At 42.5% G+C, this 21,838-nt stretch overlaps 1 protein-coding gene across 1 annotated transcript; it reads left to right on the top strand.

The window, feature by feature from the left end:
• Nucleotides 1–604: 604 nt before the first annotated feature.
• Nucleotides 605–12,958, top strand: HADH (hydroxyacyl-CoA dehydrogenase). The gene is made up of 8 exons (XM_015861358.2): nucleotides 605–769; nucleotides 3,068–3,196; nucleotides 4,143–4,300; nucleotides 7,505–7,631; nucleotides 8,679–8,768; nucleotides 9,613–9,685; nucleotides 11,470–11,586; nucleotides 12,489–12,958. Exons 1-8 carry the CDS (start codon nucleotides 635–637, stop codon nucleotides 12,605–12,607), a joined length of 948 nt encoding a protein of 315 aa, XP_015716844.2. The 5' UTR covers nucleotides 605–634; the 3' UTR covers nucleotides 12,608–12,958.
• The last annotated feature ends 8,880 nt before the right edge of the window (nucleotides 12,959–21,838 follow it).

Genomic DNA, 21,838 nt, shown 5'->3' with positions numbered 1-21,838 from the left:
TGCAAGGTAGCCCCAAGGTAGCCCTCCTGCCTCCTCTGCAGGTGGATGAGGCTTAGCGTATTTTCAGTGCAAAGTGCACAGACAGGAGAATACTTTGGCTCTTGTGTTACGAGAAAACAAGTTGCTTAATGTTTACCTCAAAGCTGGCTCAAGGAATACATGCTACCATTGCAGTGCTGTCAGCTGCTGCCGGCTCACCACAAGTGTTCACTATTCTGGTGTACAGAGGAACTAAATGGAAAACGATGGCAGCCTGTATCTGATAGGATTCAGTCAGTAGCGTTTATGAAGGAACGACTCAAGGGTTGACGCGTAAGGCCAGGTTGGATGGGGCTCCTGGGCCCACTGTAGCTTAAAGTAAGAGGCGCTGCAGTGCTCCTGGCTTGGAGACGCCGGAGCAGCGGGCACAGCTTGAGGGAAGGAGGACATCCAAAGGGCAAGTGCGAGCTGAGCCCGACGTTCTTCCTACTCTCGTCCCCCCCTCGGGCCCCTCAGCACACGGACACACGTGTGTCCCGGCACAGGGCGCTTCAGGCCCGGGCGGCCTCTCCCCGGGGCGGAGCGCGGCCCTCGCCCCGCCCGGCCCCGCCGCCGAAGGGCCCCTGGCTCCGCGCCGCGCTCCTTCGCCATTGCCATGGCCTTCGCCACCCGCCCCTTCGTGCGCGCGGCCTCCTCCGCCACCGCCGCCGCTACGGCGGCCGCCAAGAAGCTGATCGTCAAGCACGTCACGGTCATCGGCGGCGGCCTCATGGGCGCCGGCATCGCCCAGGTGAGCGCGGTGGGGCGGCGCGGCCATGGAGGCCGTAGCTCGAGCTACCGCAGCGGGAGCGGCCTCCTCGGCCTAAGGCTGTGCGGGGTCGGAGGGACGGCGGCCGCTGCTATAGCGCTGCCGGCTCTCGACTTCCAAAGAGGCAGGAAGGACCGAGGTCGGTGTTTTAGGTTGTTGAGATGCTGGTTCTTATGACAAAACACGGGGTGCTTATAAGCTGGAAAGTATGTGATAACATTTGGAAAACACGGGGCTGCAAAAGAAATTTCTGCCTTGCCAGTTATGTTATTGTTGGTCCTTTAAATAGCTTGCGGTGCTTAAGATGAGCATCAGGCCCTCTGTCATGTGCAGCGTTATCAAGTGGTTAATATTTACAGAGGACTTACTTTCCCGGTGTTTAATCGCTGGCCTTTTGCTCTCAAGTTCATCTTTAACCTGGGAGCTGTGTGACCGAGCAGTGCTGCCAGAGATGGGAGGTGCGGACATTACCTCGTGTACAGGAGGATCCCCGTGTCCGAGCTGCCAGGGTGCTCCCCAACAGCAGCGTGAGCATCTGGCAGCCCTTATGTCTGCCCCTCTCCCCAGGTGGAACCCAGCAAGGAGATGAGAGTTCATAAACTGCAGTTCTTTCTGTTACTGGCTTAGAGAATTTCCTTCTCAAAAGGGTTGGTTTATTTTTGTGGCAGATGTCTAGAAATCAGTAAGTTGTGGGTGACCATTTTTCTGGACTTTGATACTAGGACTCGAGGCTTCCACTGAAGGAGCCTTCAAAGAGTGACTATGGGTCATATAATCACTGAATCAATCGGTACAAGCTGAGAGGTGTTAAGGATAGAGCACAGCCCTGCTGAAAAGGACCTGGAGGTACTGGTGGATGGCAGCTGGGCATGAGCCAGCAGTGTGCCCTCTCAGCCCAGAAAGTCAGCCATGCCCTGGGCTGCATCAACAGAAGCGCGGCCAGCAGGTCAGGGAGGTGATCCTGCCCCTCTGCTCTGCGCTGTGAGACCTCACCTGCAGCACTGCATCCAGATGGGGTGTCCTTGGTGCAGGAAGAATGTGGACCTGTTAGTGTATATCCAGAAGAGGGTCTAAAAATGACCCAAGGGATAGAACGCCTCCCTGCAAGCACAGGAAGAAAATTGTTCTCTTGTCTGAGGAGCACACACACTATGTAAGGGTTGTAATTCTGTAGGGAAAGAGCCTTAATTTGCATATACTGTTGGACTGCATTCTAGAGAATCAAGAGAAACATGTGGTGTTGGTTAGTAATAGAAGTTGCAGTCTTCTGTTAAAGACCAAGGACTGTTTTGCTGACCACATGCCTCTGATTCAGTCTAAACTTATCTCAAAACAGGTGTGATTGCAACAGAGAGAGGTCGCTCCTGTGCCCCATTAATGAAGATTTTCTTCCTATTTAGAACACTTAAGAAATCGTGTCTTTCTCCTCCTGTCAGGAGAAACTAACCCATGTTATGGCTTAAAGCCAGGAGTTCATAATTTCTTGTTCTGCCATATGAAGAGCACTTCAGTGGGAGAAAAGCACTAATTGATTCCCTCACACTATTATCTCATCCATAGTATTTGTTAGGCTCATTGAATAAAGGAGCAAATGTGTGTGTTTGAATTAGTGTGACCTCTCGCTGTTTTTCTTCTTTCATATAAACACACACATGGTAAGAATGAACTGGGAAAAGGGTTGTCTTCATTTTTCAATAGTTCCTTCCCATCTGGCCAGCTGTGTGCTGGAATAACTGTAAATGGGTAATCACCAAAGCATTTCTAGAGCGTGCTTGGTAATGAGCAGGTTATAATGGATTTAATGGAATAATTGTCTTGAAGAGTTCTTAAGATAAAGAAACTGATGGATGAAAGAATGTCCAGCCGCACAGACTGACACCCGCAGCTTCTACTCCGGCTGTAGTGCTTCAGGCTGCTGACTGGCAGTTTTCTGTTGTGCTGGATTAGTGAGCAATGTCAGATGAGAATGGTGATGTGCTTTTCTTCTGGAGATTGATCTTTTTCCTTTCAACCAGCCTTGTTGGAGTGGGTCTTGTGTCTGCCGCCAAGTGCACGTCTGCAGACAGCTCAGGGAAACAAATGACTTTCTTGCCTGGAGTTGTTTTAGTCCTTTCTCTCCTGCCCCCAACATTTGCAGGGTTTTGTTTTCTAGTAAAGCATGTAGTTCTTCATTCAATGTCTTGTAGCTCTCTTTTGCTTAATTCCGTTCAGTTGGCTGCCCCAAGACAAATCAATACAATTGTTTATGATCTTGATGTTGAATCTTCTTCTAATTTTCAGGTTGCGGCAGCCAGCGGTCACACTGTGGTGTTAGTAGACCAGTCAGATGAAATCCTTAAGAAATCTACAAAAGGAATTGAAGAGAGTTTGAAGAGAGTGACTAAGAAGAAGTTTGCGGATAAGCCTGAGGTTGGCAGCTTTTTATTTCTTCTGCTGGGAAAACATTGGAGAATAAAACTGCTCTATGGAAGTTCTAATGGTGTTTCCAGTTACGCCTTACTGAGCATACTAATATACTGGCTTACATATACTTACATACATAATTATATACTGGTATTTACAGTTACCAGCATGAACAGTGCAGAAAGGCAAGGAAAGTGAAAAAGAGCTTGTTTGCTTGAGTACAGCAGGCAAATTACAGTAATTACAGGATAACCAGAGCAATATATTTTATTGTACATAATTATGGGGGATCTTTTAATCCAGAAGAAAACTTTGTATGGTAAATATATGACATTATGTTGTAGCATACAGATGCAACTTCACTTGTATGATGTTTCTGCCGCCCATTCACAGTCTTGAGAATTCTTTATTTCCATCCTTGCGGTGGCTGTCAGTGATTGGCAGCTTTGATAGTCAGAAGATAAAATCCTCTCCCTCCTCCCCACCTCATTCTCAGTGGAACTCTATAGCAGAGTGCAGGCCGTTTCACTTGAATGAACTTGCATGTACCATAGGAAAGAACTGTGAAACCAGGTCATTACTTTACAGAATGGAAACAGTGCAGAGGTTTGAAATGGGAGAAGTTTCTCTCTGTGACGGACAAGTCCAGGTTCTCTCAGAAAGCACTGATGGACCTGTCAGTTGTTCACATAGACCTGAAGCTGAAAGTTGGACTGCAGCAAGTAGTCTACCTGTTATTAATGCTTTTGAGGTTCTCCTGTTTACCCCAATGTAGATTTGATTATCTAAGAAAACTTTGTGTCAGTGAAAGCATTATATCTCTACATGCTCAGAACTTTCTGATTGATTTGGAAATCTAGCAGCTTGAAGTTCTGAGGGCTTCAGAGCACATATGGGGGTTTTCTTGTAAAAAGAAATGAAATAATTATTGCATGTTCTTGGAATGTTTTAGGCTGGTGCTGAGTTTGTTGAGAAGACTTTAAAGAACCTTACAACAAGCACAGATGCAGTAGCAGTCGTTCACAGCACAGATCTGGTGATTGAAGCCATTGTGGAGAACCAGGAAATTAAAAATGAACTCTTCAAGAGGCTGGATAAGTTCGCTCCAGAGTAAGTGCAGTTTTTTTTCTGTTTTCATTTGAAACTTTGTTTTTTCTTTAATGTGTTTTATTTTTCTTGCACCGTTTATTCTGCATCTTCTGTATTAATCCTCTTAACTCTGCATCAGACACAATGTATGTGATGCTTGTTCTGCTAAGTTCGTACATTACAAACTCTTTCAGGTGTATTCATCTGCTTTATTTACTTGTTGCATTGCCTATTTGATGTGCTTCATGGTGTGATTAGACACAAGATTTGTCTGTCTACTCAACAGGCCTGCTTTTTCCAAGTGGAGATGTACAACTGTAGAATGAGCTTGTTCTGGTATGGATGAGTTATAGGCAGTATACTTGTTCCCGTATTTAAATAGGGAAGTGGAATGAAATATTTATTTTTAGTGTGCCTGGCATGAGCAGATTTTAAGAGGTTTCAGCCTCTTAACTGTAAGTTGCAGTCAGTTTAAGCAATACACGTTTACTTTGTATTGCAGGAGTTTTGAAATAGTTTATTGCCAGTTATTATCTCTTATCTTGCATTCACTGGATTACTTAAAGTCTTTGGAATTTTCCTTGACCTATATTGGATGACAGTTGGAAAGTTACTGTTCAGTTGGGTACAAGACCTGAAATCCTGCTAAGCTGAGTTTGCAGTCTCAGGAGCCTGATCCTTGTAATGGATGACTCAGAATCACAACGCCTTGCCTGCTCACAGGTTGGAGTCCTAACTAGAACAGCTAAAGCTGGGAGTATTGGCTAAAAGGTACCTTAGGTTGTCTAACCACAGGACTAAGCTTGTTTTGGCTTGTGTATAATGTCAACAGAGCAAAGATGTTATCGTTAGTTGACTTCTGCCTAGGGAGGTTTTCAAGCTGCGTAACACAGTGTTCAAAATCACCTGGCATTTCTGAAAGGAATGAGTGATCACATACACAAAACAACATTGCACTGAGGACAGGCTGACTTGCTCTTGGACTTAGTCTGACAGGCAAGGAAAAGTAAGTAGCTGCCTTTGGCAACTGCCACGATACCTTGTTATGACTAAGTTGTCCATATTATAACACAGACCATTATTTGCCTGCGTTTTTCTCTGTATTCAACAGAGAAAGTTAGTGAGCAAATTAAAGTAAGTTAAATAGCAAACTATCTAGAACCCACTAGCAGGCAGAAGTCAGCACGAGGATTTGATGCCTCATTTAATGATATTGGGGAAATTTTAACTCTTTGTACTCAGACAGAGCGGTTTATAAACATTGCTGTCTTGCAACATCGAATTTTACGTTACAGAGCATTAAAGGATATGGGGACAATGAAAGTGTGACTCTTCAGAGTTAGGAAAAGGGACACTGACATTAGACAAGAAATCTTATTTAAAAGGAAAACTCGGGATAGCGTTAAATGTATGGATGTAAAGGCTGAAGGAAAGGGAAGTGGATGGTGAGGAGTGTGAGCTGCAGTGCAGAAAGTCTAGATGGAAATGAAGTGGACTACTAAAACAGTGAAATGTAGTTGCCAAGTGTTTAAAAATAGTAGCTGTTAGATACAATTTGAATGTTATTTTGTGAGTAGCATAGAAAGCTGTGAATTATGTGAATGATATGAGGAAGGGCAGCAATGTCTTGTCAGTGTTTTTCTGTGTTTTGAAAGAGGAGGTGGACTTTGCTTGTCCCACGTGGCACTGTGATGGGAGGGAAGGCTCTCCCTGTCAGCACAGGTGCTGTACTGCCTTTGCTACACTGGTTTCTGGAATTACTACTTGAGCTAACTCAGTGTTGCACCAGCTTAGTGGGGATCTTGTGGCTGATCCATAAGGAAGGCAAGACTTGTTTAAAGATTGCTTTGAGTCTGGGGAGAGGTTTTGTAACGTTGAGATCTTGGGCACTGACTTCATTTTGAACTGTGTGTATTATGATTGTGGAAGGCCAGGCTTCTGAAAGAGGTAGGACTTAGTATAGGGTTAACTGGTAACTGACTGAAATATAAGGGACTGTGAGTTATAGTTGATCAGACAAGATCACGCCTTTGGGATATAAGCTAAATGATGCTTTGCATCTTTCATCTTTTGTGCTTTGTCCTGGATTTATTTCCTCAGCTACAGTGTCACAGGTTTCTCTCATGTATATTTGTGCTACAGTGACCTCTCAAATCAGGATGAACACAAAACAGAAGCATTGCATTAGAAACAAGCGCAACCAAACAAGCTGCTTTCCTCTTCCTTTTTTTTTTTTTCCCTTGAGAAGAGCTATAATTCTTCTGAAAGAGGATCTGTAAAGGGAGGGGAGTTAGAAAGGTATTCCTTAGTGAGAGAAGTTTTATTTAGTGGTTACATGTGTGGAGAGTGTATTTCTAATAAGTTTTCAGAGCAAATGCAATGAGTAAGGGGTGTCAGGCAGGCCCAGAAAACACAGGCCCATAATCCAAGGTATTTGTTGTCTGGATAACTGTCCAGATAATGCTGTGAGTGCCCTTTATTGGTCTCAGATTATCAGTAAACACATCTTGAAAGCATCCTGCTCTGTACTCTCAACAGTGCTTTGCAGAAGTGTTTGCTTTTTCATAAGTACTCCAAGAGTAATCTGCCACCTGGTACAACGCTGTGTGGTTATCATCATCAGAATGGGTCATTAAGTGTTGCAAGTTTCGCTGGAATGATGTTTCTTTGGTGTTTGACTTTGTACTTGATTTCTTTCTGTGACCCACTAGATGGCACTAAGCAAACGCATGCTGATGGCTGAAAAAAATATCATGAGAGCTTCACAAGTATTGCTGCTTTCATAGACCTTTAGATTCTCCCATCACCCGAACCATAGATAGTGTAATCTATGTAACGGAGACATGCAAATTCTGCTTTATACCTCGTTAAAATCAATTGGTTGGTCAGAGCAGAAAAGTGTAAGTAAAATGCTCTTTACAGCATAAATGTAATGTTTTATTTCCCATGGTTTTATGTTATGTGAGAATCTTCCTTCACATATAAAGGAATGCAGTATTCAACACGCTCTCCCAGGAGTCAGAAACTCACACAGCTCATCCAGTGGTTTATTTCATCATTGCTTAATTTATACTGCAGACAAGGAAAGCAATACTCTGCAGAGGTATTTCTGAGAGTTCCAGTGTATGGTTGGTTAGCCATTGGATGTCTATTGATGTGTAATGCACCAATCTCCTACTGTCAGAAAGATAGCTGTCAGGTTTACATGTGTTTCTTTTTTTCCAGGCATACAATATTTGCAAGCAACACTTCATCCTTGCAGATCACACAGTTGGCTAACTCAACCACCAGGCAGGACCGATTTGGTGGCCTCCATTTCTTCAACCCTGTGCCTGTGATGAAGCTTGTGGAGGTAAGAGTCTGAAAACAACTTAGTAACAACCACTGTTGTGAAGTAATGCTTTTGTTTTCACTGAGAATTGAGTTAGATGAAAGGGTAGATCACAGTTTGCAGCTCCTCTGATGCGGAATGAGCTACCTCTACTGATAAGAAGGTGGTGCAGTCTCGGTCAAGGAACAAATTGAACAAACTGAGGTAACTCCTGTCTCAAGGCTCCACAGTTATCAATGAACTACCAGCAGATGTGCCCTTTCAACCATGCAGACTGGCTGATTAGTAAGAACTGTTGGCAGCTTGAAGAAAATCATCTACTGACTGACAGAGCAATTGATTATTAACAGTATGGGCTTGATCCAAAATGATCTGCAGATGAACATCACTGCCTTGTGACTTCTGAAACAAAGTCAGTCAGGTTTATTCAGTGTTCCAGATGATTTGCCTGGAAGGACTGAAGTTAGTTAACATTATAGTGTTTCGCAACCTGCAAGGAACCCTGAAGAATTGCTTTCAGGTAGCTCTTCATTTTCCTAAGTGTACAAACTTGGGCTGCATCTTGTAATTTCTAGTAATACTTAAAGTCAGAGCAGAATAATAGATAATTGGATATAAGAATATGAGCTTCCAAAGTGCAAGTCTCATTGCAGTATAACTGTTGAAAAATACTGAAGATATCTATCAACATGGCTGAAAACAAAACAGAGCAACCTCTGTAAGACTGTTGCAGTCAATCTTAGTAATGTTTTTGTCACCTGAGTTATGAATGCTCTCGCCCAATGTCACTCCACTTGATAAATCATTTGCATTGGGTGCAGGATGGGATATTCCAAAAGGATAGTCCCTTTTACTTTTCATACTGGCTGAGTGGGAAAACATGTAAAGTGCTAAATCTATCTTAAAAATAGATCTGTGTTTGTTACGTGTATATCCACTGAATTTGGTTGTTCTTTCTTTTTAATAATTTTGTGTGTGTGTGTGAAATTCTATAGTAGCGTTCTGAAATTGAGTTTAATCATTGCTGTACTGCTCATAAATGTGTTTATGCTCTCCCTTCCTGCCCAGGTCATCAAGACTCCAATGACTAGCCAGAAGACTTATGAGTCACTTATGGATTTCAGTAAAGCAGTAGGAAAAAGTCCTGTCAGTTGTAAGGTGAGTGCAGTTTGGATTCCATAAAGTTCAGAAGATTTGTTCTTGAAAACCTGATTTTAAGGCAGTGGTTTTGAGTTGGTTATAAGCACACATTAGAATTTCCAGGCTTCTATCTGTCCAGATTCTCTTCCCCATTAAAGAAAATGAAGAAAATCCCCATGTTGATCTCAAATTCCTCAGATTGGAGAGGTAGCGGCACAAGTATCAGAGTTTACACATTTGATTTTTCTTTTCCAGTCCTGCAGAAGCCTGGGCTGGAAAGCTTTAGCAGGAACTCTTTATCTGTGTTTTGATTTTGTTTAAAGCTTGCATTAAACAAGTGATGTATGAGTTTGCTATCTTCATCTGACAGAATGTACCTTACCGTTAAATTGGTAGCATTGCTGTTTGCTACTGAAGTGATCCTAATCTTCGAAAGTGTGCTTTAGCAGTGAGCAGTGCAGTAGAAGTCTGCTGTTTAACTGGGAATTCTAGTAGTGAACAGCACAAGAAAAATGCTAGTAGGGAAGAACCTCTTTTATCTTTACATGAAATTGTATCAGCAGAATTTTACTGAGGAAAAGGCATTTTCCAATGAACCACGTTAAGAGTAATGAATTGGCCTCATAGTAATCTTAATTGCTCTCAAGCATGATAAAATGTTTACGTGCCACACATAGATGGTGAAACTCGTTGTTTGTGTTTTAATAGCAAGTAGATAAATATGATGTACTGTACAGTTTAGAGCATACCAGAAGTTGATGATTTAAAATGTGTCTTCATACTGTTATTCATCTTGTATCATTTGAGTTTAGTGCTGGTAAAGAACATTTATTTAGGATCTTTTTTTCTTTAATTTTCTTAGGATACTCCAGGTTTTATTGTAAACCGTCTCTTGGTGCCATACATGATGGAAGCTGTTCGGCTTTTTGAGAGAGGTACTTCTTGGTTTGTTGACTTCAGAGAATGTTGACACATGATGCTGCCAAGTGTTATATTCACTGTAAAACATTGGGATTCCCTCCAAACATTCACACCTTAAAGACTGGCAGTGCAGTAGGGTACAGCAAGAATCAAACAATCTGTGCATCCAAATAGATCTGAGCTACCATTTGAAATGCCGAAGTGCACAGAGTTGGAATATGGGAAATTTCTGCTAGTGTGAAATAGTTCTGGTTTGGAAAGGTGAGCTTAGTACTGTTATAAAGATACTCTCTGCTGGCTGATCAGGTACCCACCTCTCCTGAGAGGAGAATGGGATTCCCAAGAGGCCATTATGAAAATGCCTGAAAATCTCATGGTGGGAGGACCTTTAGGAAAGGCCTCCAAAGGTTCTGTTCATTGGGCTTGTGAAATAAAACACCGACATTCAGGTAGGACAAGTAGTATAATATTCAGTATCACATAACAGTACTGTCATACAAGTGATTTGGGCTTAACCATTGCTCTGTAAAACCTCCTGTGTCCTTTTTTAAGCGTAGCTTCTTTAGGACCTTCTATTTTATTGTTGGTCACTTTGACACCAGTACTGAGGGTAGGTGGAAGTAACCAGAAATCTCTAAAGAGCCACTGAATTTTCAAAGCATTGATAATTGTTTTGGAAAGAAAAACAAGCCAATAGTGTGAGCGGATAGAGGAAATTTTGGAGTCTAATTGCTTTTATTTCAGGTGCTCTGCTCATAGCAGCATGCTGCTTAGTGATGTCATTTGAAACATTTTGTTTTTGAAAACACCACTTTTTATAGATGAAAGCACTGCATTATCAGGATTCCACCAAATACGCTTTAAATATTAAAAATCTGTTTTATATCATACAGAAGGAATGGCTTGATCTCCAGAAGAAAAAATGAAAGCCAACACTACTTGTTTATCCATCAACAGATAGATAATTACATCTCAAACAGAGAAAAGAGCAAATTTTAGTGACTTGAAAGGCAAAGACGTGAATGCAAGGGGACATTATGCTTTTAGAAAAAGTCACAGTTTTAAGCAGTGTGTGTGTGTTTTAATGTGTGTGAGAGGGGTGCCTTTGTTGAGAGATGTGTATTGTTATGTGTATTTCAGGAGACAATAGAGCTTTAATTAAGATGTAGAAGAAAACAGTCACTGAAGTTGTATGTTAAAATTGACTGCTAGTGGGAACCGCAGTGAAACTGAGTAGTGCCTATCAGCTAATTTGACTGTATCCCTGACCTCAGTAGCTGCTGTCTAGAGCAGCTGGGTATGTCCTGTGTTAGACATTGCCTTCTGACTGTAGTACACAGTAAGGGTAGCTCTGTCCTGTATGTGATCTAAAAAGTGCTGCTGATATTGTCAAGTTGAAACACTCAGTTGCCTCAAAACAAAACTCTTTTCATTTTTCATAATGACTGTTTCTACTTCCAGTCTTTCAGGTAGGCTGAGCAAAACAGCCTTGGCTACTTCAAAAATCTATATTGAAATGCAAGGGAAAGATAAGAAAATGGACAGCAGGTCTGCAGGCGGTTTGTAGTTGTTTTTTGTGGTGGTGTTTTGTTGTTTTGTTTTGGTTTTTTTGGTGAGAGATTCATCTTTATCCTCCAGCAAGGACTTCTGTGTGTGCAGTTTTTGCAGTTCTGAAACGTGCAGAGATTTCAGTGAAGAGCTGCACCAGTGTGAAATAACGCCTTGTTAATTATTTATAAGTGGTGCCAAGAAGATGCAGAGTCTTCTCTGTTCATCAAACTGTCAATCTTTTCTCTAGGAGATGCATCAAAGGAAGATATTGATGTTGCTATGAAGCTCGGGGCTGGCTATCCCATGGGTCCATTTGAACTGCTGGACTACGTTGGGTTGGATACCAGTAAATACATTATAGATGGTACTGCATACTTATTTTCTTTTTTTTCCCCCTCTTTAGAAAACTTGTAGATGAATGCTGTGATGAAAATCTGACTCCTAACTAGCTTGAACTGCATGCTTATGACACAGTTTTTGAACCACTGAGGAGAAAATGATGAGGATTCTGCTCAAAATGCTGTAGGAGTACAGCGTTTGTACTGTATGCTTGTACAGCGTCTTACTGATTGGGATATAACAAGGGCTTGCTTTGCTGACTGCATCAAGTTCCTGTGGAAAATGTTAGTGATGTCAGTGAAACTTTATATGATGAAAGAAGAGTCATTGGGAAGAGAAGCGTGTAGTAGGGGTGTAAGACTTCTCACAGAGAGCAACAAAACTTGAGACTCTTCAGTCTTTCTCTACCAGCCACTATGTTGTTCTCAGTCATTAGGGCACACAGAAAATACTTGAAAAAATATGGTTGTACCATCTCCCTTTCATCTCAGCTGGTAAGTGGAGAATGTGCGTGTGATAGCAAATGAGTGGTGTAAATATTCTCCAGGCAGAAATGTCGCTTTCAAAGTAACGTTGTCAATGAAATCACTTCTGCTTTTAGCAAGCAGTGCCAAGTGGTGTTATTTTGCTCAAGCTGACCACACGGTCTATCTCTCACAGATAGAAATGAATCTTGGAATCTTCAGTCATGAGATTATAGGGTGCTGTGAGCAGATCTCTCCTACAAAGTGCGGGGTTTGCTCATAATTATGGCAACTTGCCTGGTTTATGAAGCTGTATTGAAGGGTCTTGGGGAGTCTAGAGTAAGTTTCAAACCTTCTTCAGTTTGCTAACCTCTTATCACTTTTCTAAAGAGATGGAGAATAATACTGCTTTTGTATATAAACAGGAATATTTCATATTCATCCACTTCTTTTCTCCCACCAGGATGGCACGCACTAGAGCCCAACAATCCTCTTTTTCAACCCAGCCCGCTCCTGGATAAACTGGTAGAAGAAAAGAAGTTGGGTAAGAAGACTGGAGAAGGATTTTACAAGTACAAATGAACTTAAAACCTCGAGAGGTGTTAAACTATCTCTGTATGCTATTCAGCATTGCAATACTACAGGTGAATTGTTTAAACCTTCCCGAAGGTGCGTTTAGAGCATAACTCACCTCTGAATGGAGTGATTGCACTAGATAACTATCTCTCTGCTGACAGCTTGATTTGGTAGATTATTTTTTTCTCATAATTCTGAAAAGCTTTATATGTACAGTGCCTTCATGCAGATACTGATTGTTCAGGTGCAGGAGAGAATGACAAGTGAATTTATGTATTTGAAGACATCGTGATAATGGGAAAAATAAAAAAAAAATACCAACACTTTCTTAAAAATAAAATTTGCAACAATTCTGTATTGATTGCCATGGTTTGTGGTTGATGTATTCAGTCGTAGTCCACTGGGTGGCAGTCTCTTTTCACTCTGGTAAATGTGGTGGAAAGGCAGCGAGCTGTTTCGTTAGGGTTTTCCTTAATTGTAATGTTAACGTGCAGGTTTAAATTACAGTGCCTTGAACAAATTTGCCTCTTTGAGTGCCATATTTTTTTAAATAATCCTATGCTGGCAGGATGTCGACATACACAGGAGGGTCCCAGTGACAGTGTTTAAAAGCAGAACTCATGGTTTGTGTTGGGATTTTCTGATGCTTACGGACCTATCACGTATATAAGCACATACATACACAAAAAATCTGAAAGGGGCATTTGTAAGCTTGGATTGCTATTCCAGAAGAAACTTCTTTTTCTCTATAGCAAACAGGCCATTTGGAAGTACTTAGCTGTTGGATGGGGATAGTTTATTCTGTCTATGTGAAGTGCTATGCCGGGATGAGCAGAGACTAAACAAAGGATCAAAACTTCAAATACTTTCCCTTAAATCTAGATCAGAACACTTAATGATAATTGAACAACTGAGACCATTGAAATCAAGGTAAGCCTTTTGTTTTGCTCCTCAGCGAGGAGGTACGGAATATGTAGAAGTCTCTTGTTGGGTTAAATCAATGAAGTACTGTTGAATTTGTCAGAAATAGAATGTTAAGTAATCACTCCTGATTTGCAGATGAATTTCTGCATCTTAGATGGTCCAAAGATGTCTACGAGGCTTAAAGAGTAGGTAACAAAATGAAGAAATTGACTGTCTCTGTTTCCCTCCATGAATGTTTCATAGTCCTTGCTATGACAGTGTAGAAGTACATGAGCCACCTTCCATTGCCTGTAGTGTTGACTGTTGAGGGAGGACTTCCTGCCTGGTTGGTACGTTACACTAAAGCATGGTGCATTAGCCCTTCTCTCAGCTCTTCATGAATTTTTATTAGTAGGGGAAAAACAGATTGTGGAAAAAAAATGAGGAATAAGAAGAGAAGGAAATGAGGGTAGTTGGTTTCCCACATTGCCTGCTTTTAAAACCTTTAGTCTTCGGTATCATTTTTGTCAGCAGACCTCACAGAGAGCATTTGCCCCACTTCCATCAAAGCCTTGAGATGTGCGCTTGGCACAACTTGGAAGCAGCTTGACAGTCAACAGCTGAGGAGTCAGACATGAGTCCAGCTACTGCAGCTGGGAAGATAGCTCCAGATTCAGCATCTGGGTCATGTCAGCTGCCAAATGTGCTCCATCTATGGTCATCCTCACTGCTGACACAGCTGGGGAGAAAACAAGTGTGCAGCAAACTTTACAGAGGGAACTGAAAGCAAAATCTTAATTGGAATGGGGGAGAATATTCTGGATGAGGGACATGCAGAACTTGGGGTGCAAGAGGCAGCAATAAAGTTTCATGGAAAGAAGAATTAAGTGTAGTTTAGAAATTAACATTTGGCCATGGTCTAACAAATGAAGCACTCTTCATTAAAGGCACTGAGCATAATGTATGTGGGACAGCAGCAACAGATGCTTGTTTGCTGAGTGCAGAAGTCCTGAGTTCTTAACTGAGTCTGTGTTTGCAAAAATTATTGAGCTCCTTCTATTGCTGTAAAAGATGAATTTTCTGAGATAATATGGATAACAACTTGCTGTATGGAACAGGTGCATGGAAGCTTTCTGGCTTGCGTGGGTCACAGTAAAAAGTAGATGTTGTTTCCTCCTTCCTCTGCTGAGGAGACTTGTGGGACATCAGCTGGGTGAAAATCTGGTTGATAAAACAGCGTTGTCCACGAGCCTGATATATATTAATTGTCTCTTGATGTAGTTTATTCTCTGGAAATGAGTAGCTGCCTTGAATTGAAAAGCATAGCTCTGTCCACATGGGAGTTCTGCAAACCTATGTCTTATTCAACACAGTAGGAAGTGTTGACTTAGCAGCTACAGGAAGCAGCATGAACAGGTATCCTTTCCCTTTAAGACTTATAGGTCCATTCCAGCCTTGTGATTCTATGAAGATGAGTTAGGATCTTTTTTCCCCAGACCATCTAACCCATTAGATTTGAAATGACAATACAAATGTTCTTCCAAAACCAGTTGTTATAAATGGCTGACTATTGACAAGACTGAAGTTAACTCCAGCACCTTGCAGTGCATCTTCAGCTCTGCTAGAGATCCAGTACCACTAGCCTAATGCTCCAAGGGTGAGTGTGGCATCTGCCAAACATGGTTGTGGCTTCAAATTGAGATTCAGAGTTGTTTGTTTGTTTGTTTTCTTAATGTCCTCTTTGGTTATTTTTTCTTCTCCCAGTGTTTGTTCTGTGGTTAATGCTCTTTTCATGCTTTCAGATACCTCTGAAACATCGGGGTTTGTCAGTCTATCTTTTCTGTAGATATAAATTGCTAAGGGTTGATCAGTCTGGAGAAGGACCAGCCAAAATCTTTCTATTTCAAGCTAAGCGTAGAGAGATGTGATTGTCAGGTTAAAGCTGTACTTGCAATTAGAAATAGAAGAGGATTTCAAAAACAGATGTTTCAAGTGTGCCTGGCCAAATAGTAATCCTGGTGAGAAAGGGTCTTGTCTGTTCTCAGCTGAGCCATTCTCTGGTCAGTAGAGCCTGCAAATGAGTTAGGTGTAAGCTGACTCAACGTAATGCATTCCTGTGCTCAGAAGAGTAGGTGCCAGTGGATGTAGGTATTAGCAAATGTTCTGTTGTGTTACTTAGGAACTGCAGTGCAACGTTGGGGTCTGAGATCCCCCCCGGGCACTGTTGTTTCAGCGTGTGCCATGCAGTAGCGTGAAGGTGATGGGACCGTGCTGTTCCTTGGGATAAATGAGCAGATGAGCAGCCACGGGAAAGTACGTGATGTTTCTGCAGTTGTTTTGGGAAAGCACTTTGGATTTTTTATTATTTGAAGAATAATTATTCTCCTCGCAAAGAGATTCAAGAGCTTGTGTTAAACTCCAGATGCTTGCTACAGTTTGCAACCATGTGAATGAGGAGGAAACTGATCTGAACAATGTCTCTTTCTCCGTAACTTTTTGGAAGGTCCGAGAGCAGTGGCAAAAAGCAGATGCTGTGGATACTTTTGAGAGCTGCACCTTTTCTGTTGCGTTTCTTCAGTAGCTTTTCCTGCTATCACAGGCAGAGGGAAGCGGCATTTAGCCTTCTGCTGAATTCCAGTAGCAAGGGGTTACGTAGGGCTGCGATCTGGTAGCTTTAAAGATGTTTGTAGAAAGATCTCTATTTAATTTGATGTTCTTATCAAAAGTTCATGATAAAACTGCATGTAACACTGTCTTATCCGTTCTATTGTCCGGTGCTGTGCTGAGTTCTAATTGAAACACGCGATATCGCAGAACAGCATGTGATGGGGTCTGGGGTTGTTACTGGTACTGTATTAATCAGATTGAGGTTTGTGTGCCCATAGAGCAGCTTTGCACTTGTTCAATTTACATTTCTCTTTTGTTCCCTTAATGTTTTTCTACTTTATTTTCTCTATATTGCAAATCACTCACAGCGGTGCATTCTTTGCTTAGAGAGCAGCCATGTGAAGCTGTTGAGCAGGCTGGATTTTTCTTCTTTCTTTCGGGATGGGAAGCATGTAAAACACCAAACTTAATTCTTAAAGGAGCCGTTTCTTTTGCTGAGTGATGGTGTGAAGCATCAAAATGGGGCATGGTGGCAGGTTTTGTTTCCAGTCTTGGGTCAGATGCTTTAGTTTGGCCAGGACACAAGAGGATATTTTAGCACAAGGTTTTTACTTGGTGGGCACTAAAGAACTTGTTGCTTATTTTGGCTGCTTTAGGCTGCCAGATAATAGGATTTTTTTTCCAAGCCTGTTGTTCGTTTCTGCTTTGTTTGGTGCATCTCTGCCCTGCCTGGTAACAGCTTCTGCTATTCCAGTCCCATTTCTCTGCCAATAACCACTTCTGGGGTGGTTTTCTGTAAATGCAGAAGCCCTTACGGTATTTGCTAGTAAAAGAATGCAGAATTTTTGTCGTTAGTAACCTAAACCCCCCATTTAGAGTCCTGGCTTTGGCAGCAAAACTCTTGTGGATTAACCACTTTCACCAGCAAGAGGCTTTCTCATGAGCTCTGGAAAGAAGTGTGTGCTTGGCGGTAGGTCTATAGAGAACAGCTGGAATTTGCATGTGGTGAATTAGCACCAAATATCCACCTCCACCCCCACCCCTACTTATATATATATATATATATATTCTTTACGTTCACTTTGTTTGAGACCTGCTGTTTAGGATCCTACAAAGCTGCAAACATAAACAGGTGTAAGATAGACTGCATTTATATTTCATAGACCTTTTTAATTGTTGGTTTTCTCTAAGGAGTTTGTAAAAGATGAGGTGTTTCAGACAGAATCACAGAATCACAGAATTGTAGGGGTTGGAAGGGACCTCTAGAGATCATCGAGTCCAACCCCCTGCCAAAGCAGGCTCCCTACACCATGTCACACAGGAAGGCATCCAGGCGGGTCTTAAATATCTCCAGAGAAGGAGACTCCACCACCTCCCTGGGCAGCCTGTTCCAGTGCTCAGTCACCCTCACTGTAAAGAAGTTCTTGCACACATTTGTGCGGAACTTCCTATGCTGTACTTTCATCCCATTACCCCTAGTCCTATCCCCATGCACTACTGAAAAGAGACCAGACTCACCACTATGGCTCCCACACCTCAGGTATTTATAAACCTGGATCAAGTCCCCTCTCAGCCTTCTTTTCTCAAGGCTAAACAGACCCAGTTCCCTAAGTCTCTCCTCATAGGGGAGATGCTCCAGGCCCTTCACCATCTTAGTGGCCCTCTGCTGGACTCTTTCCAAGAGATCCCTGTCTTTTTTGTACTGGGGAGCCCAGAACTGGACACAATATTCCAGATGAAGCCTCACCAGGGCAGAGTAGAGGGGGAGGATCACCTTCTTCGATCTGCTGGACACGCTCTTTTTAATACACCCCAGTATGCCATTGGGTTTTTTGGCTACAAGGGCACACTGCTGGCTCATGGTCAATCTGTCGTCCACCAGGACGCCCAGGTCCCTCTCAGCAGAGCTCTTCTCCAGCAAGTCTTCCACCAGCCTGTACTGGTGCATGCAATTATTTCTACCCAGGTGCAAGACTTTACAATTGCTTTTGTTAAACCTCATCCGGTTTCTTACTGCCCAGCTCACCAGCCTGTCCAGGTCTCGCTGAATGGCAGCACAGCCTTCAGGCATGTCAGCCAATCCTCCCAACTTCGTGTCATCAGCAAATTTGCTGAGGGTGGTCACTATCCCCTCATCAAGGTCGTTGACAGCTATTTCTCTGATGGCAGCAGGACCGATGGGTTCCTTTCAGCTCTGTTTTCTTTGCAGTTTAGGGTGAGATTCCTGAGTTGTGCCAGTTGAGCACACAAGTAATGTTCAGAGTGCCTAAAAAAAGTTGGTTTGAGGGCAATGTGCAGATGCAATAGACTACAGGGCAGTCAGAGCTTCATAGAGAGAGCGGATTTGCATGAGGCTGTGGATTCAGTGAGCTAGTCAGGCAAATTCTCTTTTAAAACTGAGAATATGAGATGGGTGAAAAGAAGCTGTTAATTGCACTTGAGTAGTTTTCCTGATACCATCTTTTTTCTTTTTTTTTTCTTTAGCATTAATTGGAAGCGAGGAGGAAATGTTTCTCCTTCTTACAGACTTTGCTTTTTATTTTTGGCTAAAGCTAAAAGCTATTGTTGACTCTAAACTGGCAAATCTATGAACTGAAGCCAGTATTGTTAACTTGGAGCTAAATTTGTAAGGATGTTTGATTGTCTTAGAAGAAAAAATTTGCCTTAAGACCAGAGTAATACTCACAAGGTCATTTGCACAGGTTTAGAGCTGAAAAAAACTGTGTGGCCTATTGGTGTGTGGCATTTAAAGTTACGTGTTGGTGGGAGGGAAGAATAGTGTTAAAGAGTGATGAATACGTCAAAGGATTATACTGTAGGTACAGCCTTCACCTGCAGGCACGACGCTTTCTGGCAAAGGAGAGAGCTTTCCTGCAGTGGCAGCTAATATTACAAGGAGGAAACTTTCCAAAAGGACTGTGATTTTATGGTGTTTTTTAGGGAATAAACTATTGCAACGATGGGTGAGGCTAGGCGTAGCCATGGCTGGTAGCAGTTTGACTTAGAACTTCAAGTCATGCATAAATAGTGTGCACCAAGCTCAGTTTACAACTGATTTACATCGAAGTTATGGATTTGCTTCAGATTCACTAGAACTGAATTGTCATTCTAAACGAATGCAGAGCCCATACAGCATGTTGTCCTCCTAGAACTACAGCAGTCAGTGCTAAGGTTTGCTTGCCCACGGAACTGCCTGGCTTTTGACTAATATTTCATGATATTATAATATAATATTATAATATTTGGCAGGGAAGAGGAGACCTTTCTCTGTGCACCTCTCTGTATGTACCCCACTTTCAACGTTCTGTATTTGTTCCTATCTGCACTTTAGAATTATAGAATCACCAAGGTTGGAAAAGACCTAAAAAATCATCCAGTCCAACCGTTCACCTATTACCAATAGCTCCTTTACATAGCTATATATAGTTGTATCGGATCCTTGTATCTGTAAGCTAAGGAAGTAGCATCCCTAGAATGCATCTAAGGAATCCTTTTCTTAAACTGACTTGAGAGGAAAGTGGTATTTTTGCCCATTCTGTCTTCAAATGGTATTTATTTACAATCCGGGCTGGATGAAGATACAGAGTATGTGTTAGACCTGTGCTAGATTTTAAGTTAGTCTTTTTATGCGCATAGAAAACACAGCATCAGGTCATTGGAAAAGACAGACCGCTTCCCAATGTGGGAGAGCTGTGAATGAGGAAACTTACGTCAAGGTAGCAAAAGAAACAGCTATACTTTAAGGATCTTGTCCATCTCAGGCTTTAAAACTTGGTCTAAACCAAGCGGTGTAGCTCCTGCTGTGCTCTGGTGTCTTCTGTTGCCTCTCTTGTGTCTTGACCACCACTTCATGCTCAGTAGTTACGCAGAAGGGGAGGCTGTCTGACCTGGTGGTCCCCTTGTGAGCACAGGAAGCAAACTGTAGTAACATTACTGAGGGGCATTGCTTAGACTCTGCAGTGTCCCTCATTTTCTGCCTGTCTTGCTCTAGTGTAATTAACCGCTCTGTAGATCAGAGCGGGAGGCCACCAGAAAACGGAATGGTTGCTTCAAAGCCTTGTGCACTGCAGTGGTTTCAGAGAAGTAGGGATGATTGATGCTCTGGGTTCATGCAGCTCTGAGAAATGATCGGATCCTTAAGCTCCCACATTTGCTGCAAATTCAGCTGCCCACCAAGGTGTGACTCGTGCCATTAACTAACTTACTGCCTTTTCTCTTTGTTAATCCTACGACAGCAGATAATTCCTCTAGAGCTGGAAAGTCCCTGTAAATCTAATTGGTGAATCTCCATCTCTTGCTGTATAAGGAACCAAAGTTAGCCTGGGGACATCGTTCTTTTATATAACAGAAAGGAAATGGCTCTTGTCCAGATGATCTAGAAGCCTGAGGAGCCAGATTATCCGGTGGTGCTGCCCCATTAGCCATCAACAGTTCTGTCTCAACCGTCTGGCTGTGTGTCTTTGCCCTTCTGTTTTGTTCAGTGAGAGGAGAGGATGTGTGCTCCCTACCTTCTGTGCTTGTGAATGGGAATACCTGTGTGGAACTGCCTTTGGTGCCTGCCAGATGTTCAGTGCATGGGACAGAGTATGGGGGAGAGGGTGGCTTGGCCACTGACTCAAGTCACAGAGGGTTCTCCAGGACAGCGTGCTTAGCTTGTTTCAGGTGCTTTCATGCGAGCTTTGCATATTAGTTCACCTTTTCCATGGTTGCTATTATGTGAAAGGTCTCTTTGATCTGTGAATGAGTCCAACACATGGTGCTCGCTCATCCAATGTTAACAGCAGAGATGTTATTTTTAGCTCCTGAATTCTTTTCTCCTTCACTGCCAGAGCTGAAGGACCTTTCAACCTCAAGACAGGCAACTGTTGACTACGTAGTGTATTTGGGACAGCTCGCCTCTTACAGCTGGCATCTCTGTTGGGAACATCTTGTTTTATTTCATTGCAAAATGAGTAAGTGGCTTTTTAAATACCCCCCCTCCCCAAAATGAAGTTGTTCCAATAACTAAATGAAGTAGTTGTGTTTTAAAGAGAACTGTTATCTTTGAAACATGCAATTTACAGAACTCGCTGCACTTATTCCTGATTTAGAACAACTCCAGCACTGAAGCACTTGCTTTTCTTCCCCCTTAAACAAACAAGCAAAGCTCAAAAAGTGAACAAGCAAACCTCAAACTGACAACCAGTTTTCCAGCAAAAGCTGAATGAACAACAAGAATGGAAATAGAGCCATCTCTCGTGATACTGCTGTATGGAGCTGCTGTTCTCCCAACCTTTTCTCCTGCCACCTGGGAGCATTCCCTTGCTGGGTCACTTCTTTAAAGTAATCTCTGGTTGCTACAAATAAATATCACAGAGACTAACATGCTGGCCACACTGGTACAATTGGGTTTGTGTGAGGTGCCTGCTGGTTTAAAAGGAAGCTGTCATGCAATATTTTCAACCATGATATTTCTTCTTCTTGTGCTGCCCAGAGAGGCTGTGGATGCCACATCCCTGGAGGTGCTCAAGGTCAGGTTGGATGGGGCCCTGGGCAGCCTGGTCTTGTATTGAATGGGGAGGTTGGTGGCTCTGCCTGTGGCAGGGGGTTGGAGATTTGTGGTCCTTCAGGTCCCTTCCAACCTGGGCCATTCTGTGAGATAGAGGGAGCAACCACAGGAGCCTGGTATTTCTAGTCGGACCAATTCTAGCTGTGAAGCAGAAGGTAGCAGTGGCTGTACCAATTCCT

Source organism: Coturnix japonica, chromosome 4 (assembly GCF_054131305.1).
Source record: "Coturnix japonica strain WE chromosome 4, WE-NBRP24, whole genome shotgun sequence".
NCBI classification, from domain to species: Eukaryota; Metazoa; Chordata; class Aves; order Galliformes; family Phasianidae; genus Coturnix; species Coturnix japonica.
Note: the sequence above shows the minus strand (reverse complement) of the source record. Positions and strands in the feature narration are given on the sequence as shown.

Excerpts from the sequence above, each read along its gene's own strand:
- HADH (XM_015861358.2), top strand. The coding sequence starts at position 635 with ATGGCCTTCGCCACCCGCCCCTTCGTGCGCGCGGCCTCCTCCGCCACC. Across the intron at positions 8,769-9,612 it reads AAAGTCCTGTCAGTTGTAAG|GATACTCCAGGTTTTATTGT; the intron begins GTGAGTGCAGTT and ends TAATTTTCTTAG. Across the intron at positions 9,686-11,469 it reads TGTTCGGCTTTTTGAGAGAG|GAGATGCATCAAAGGAAGAT; the intron begins GTACTTCTTGGT and ends TCTTTTCTCTAG.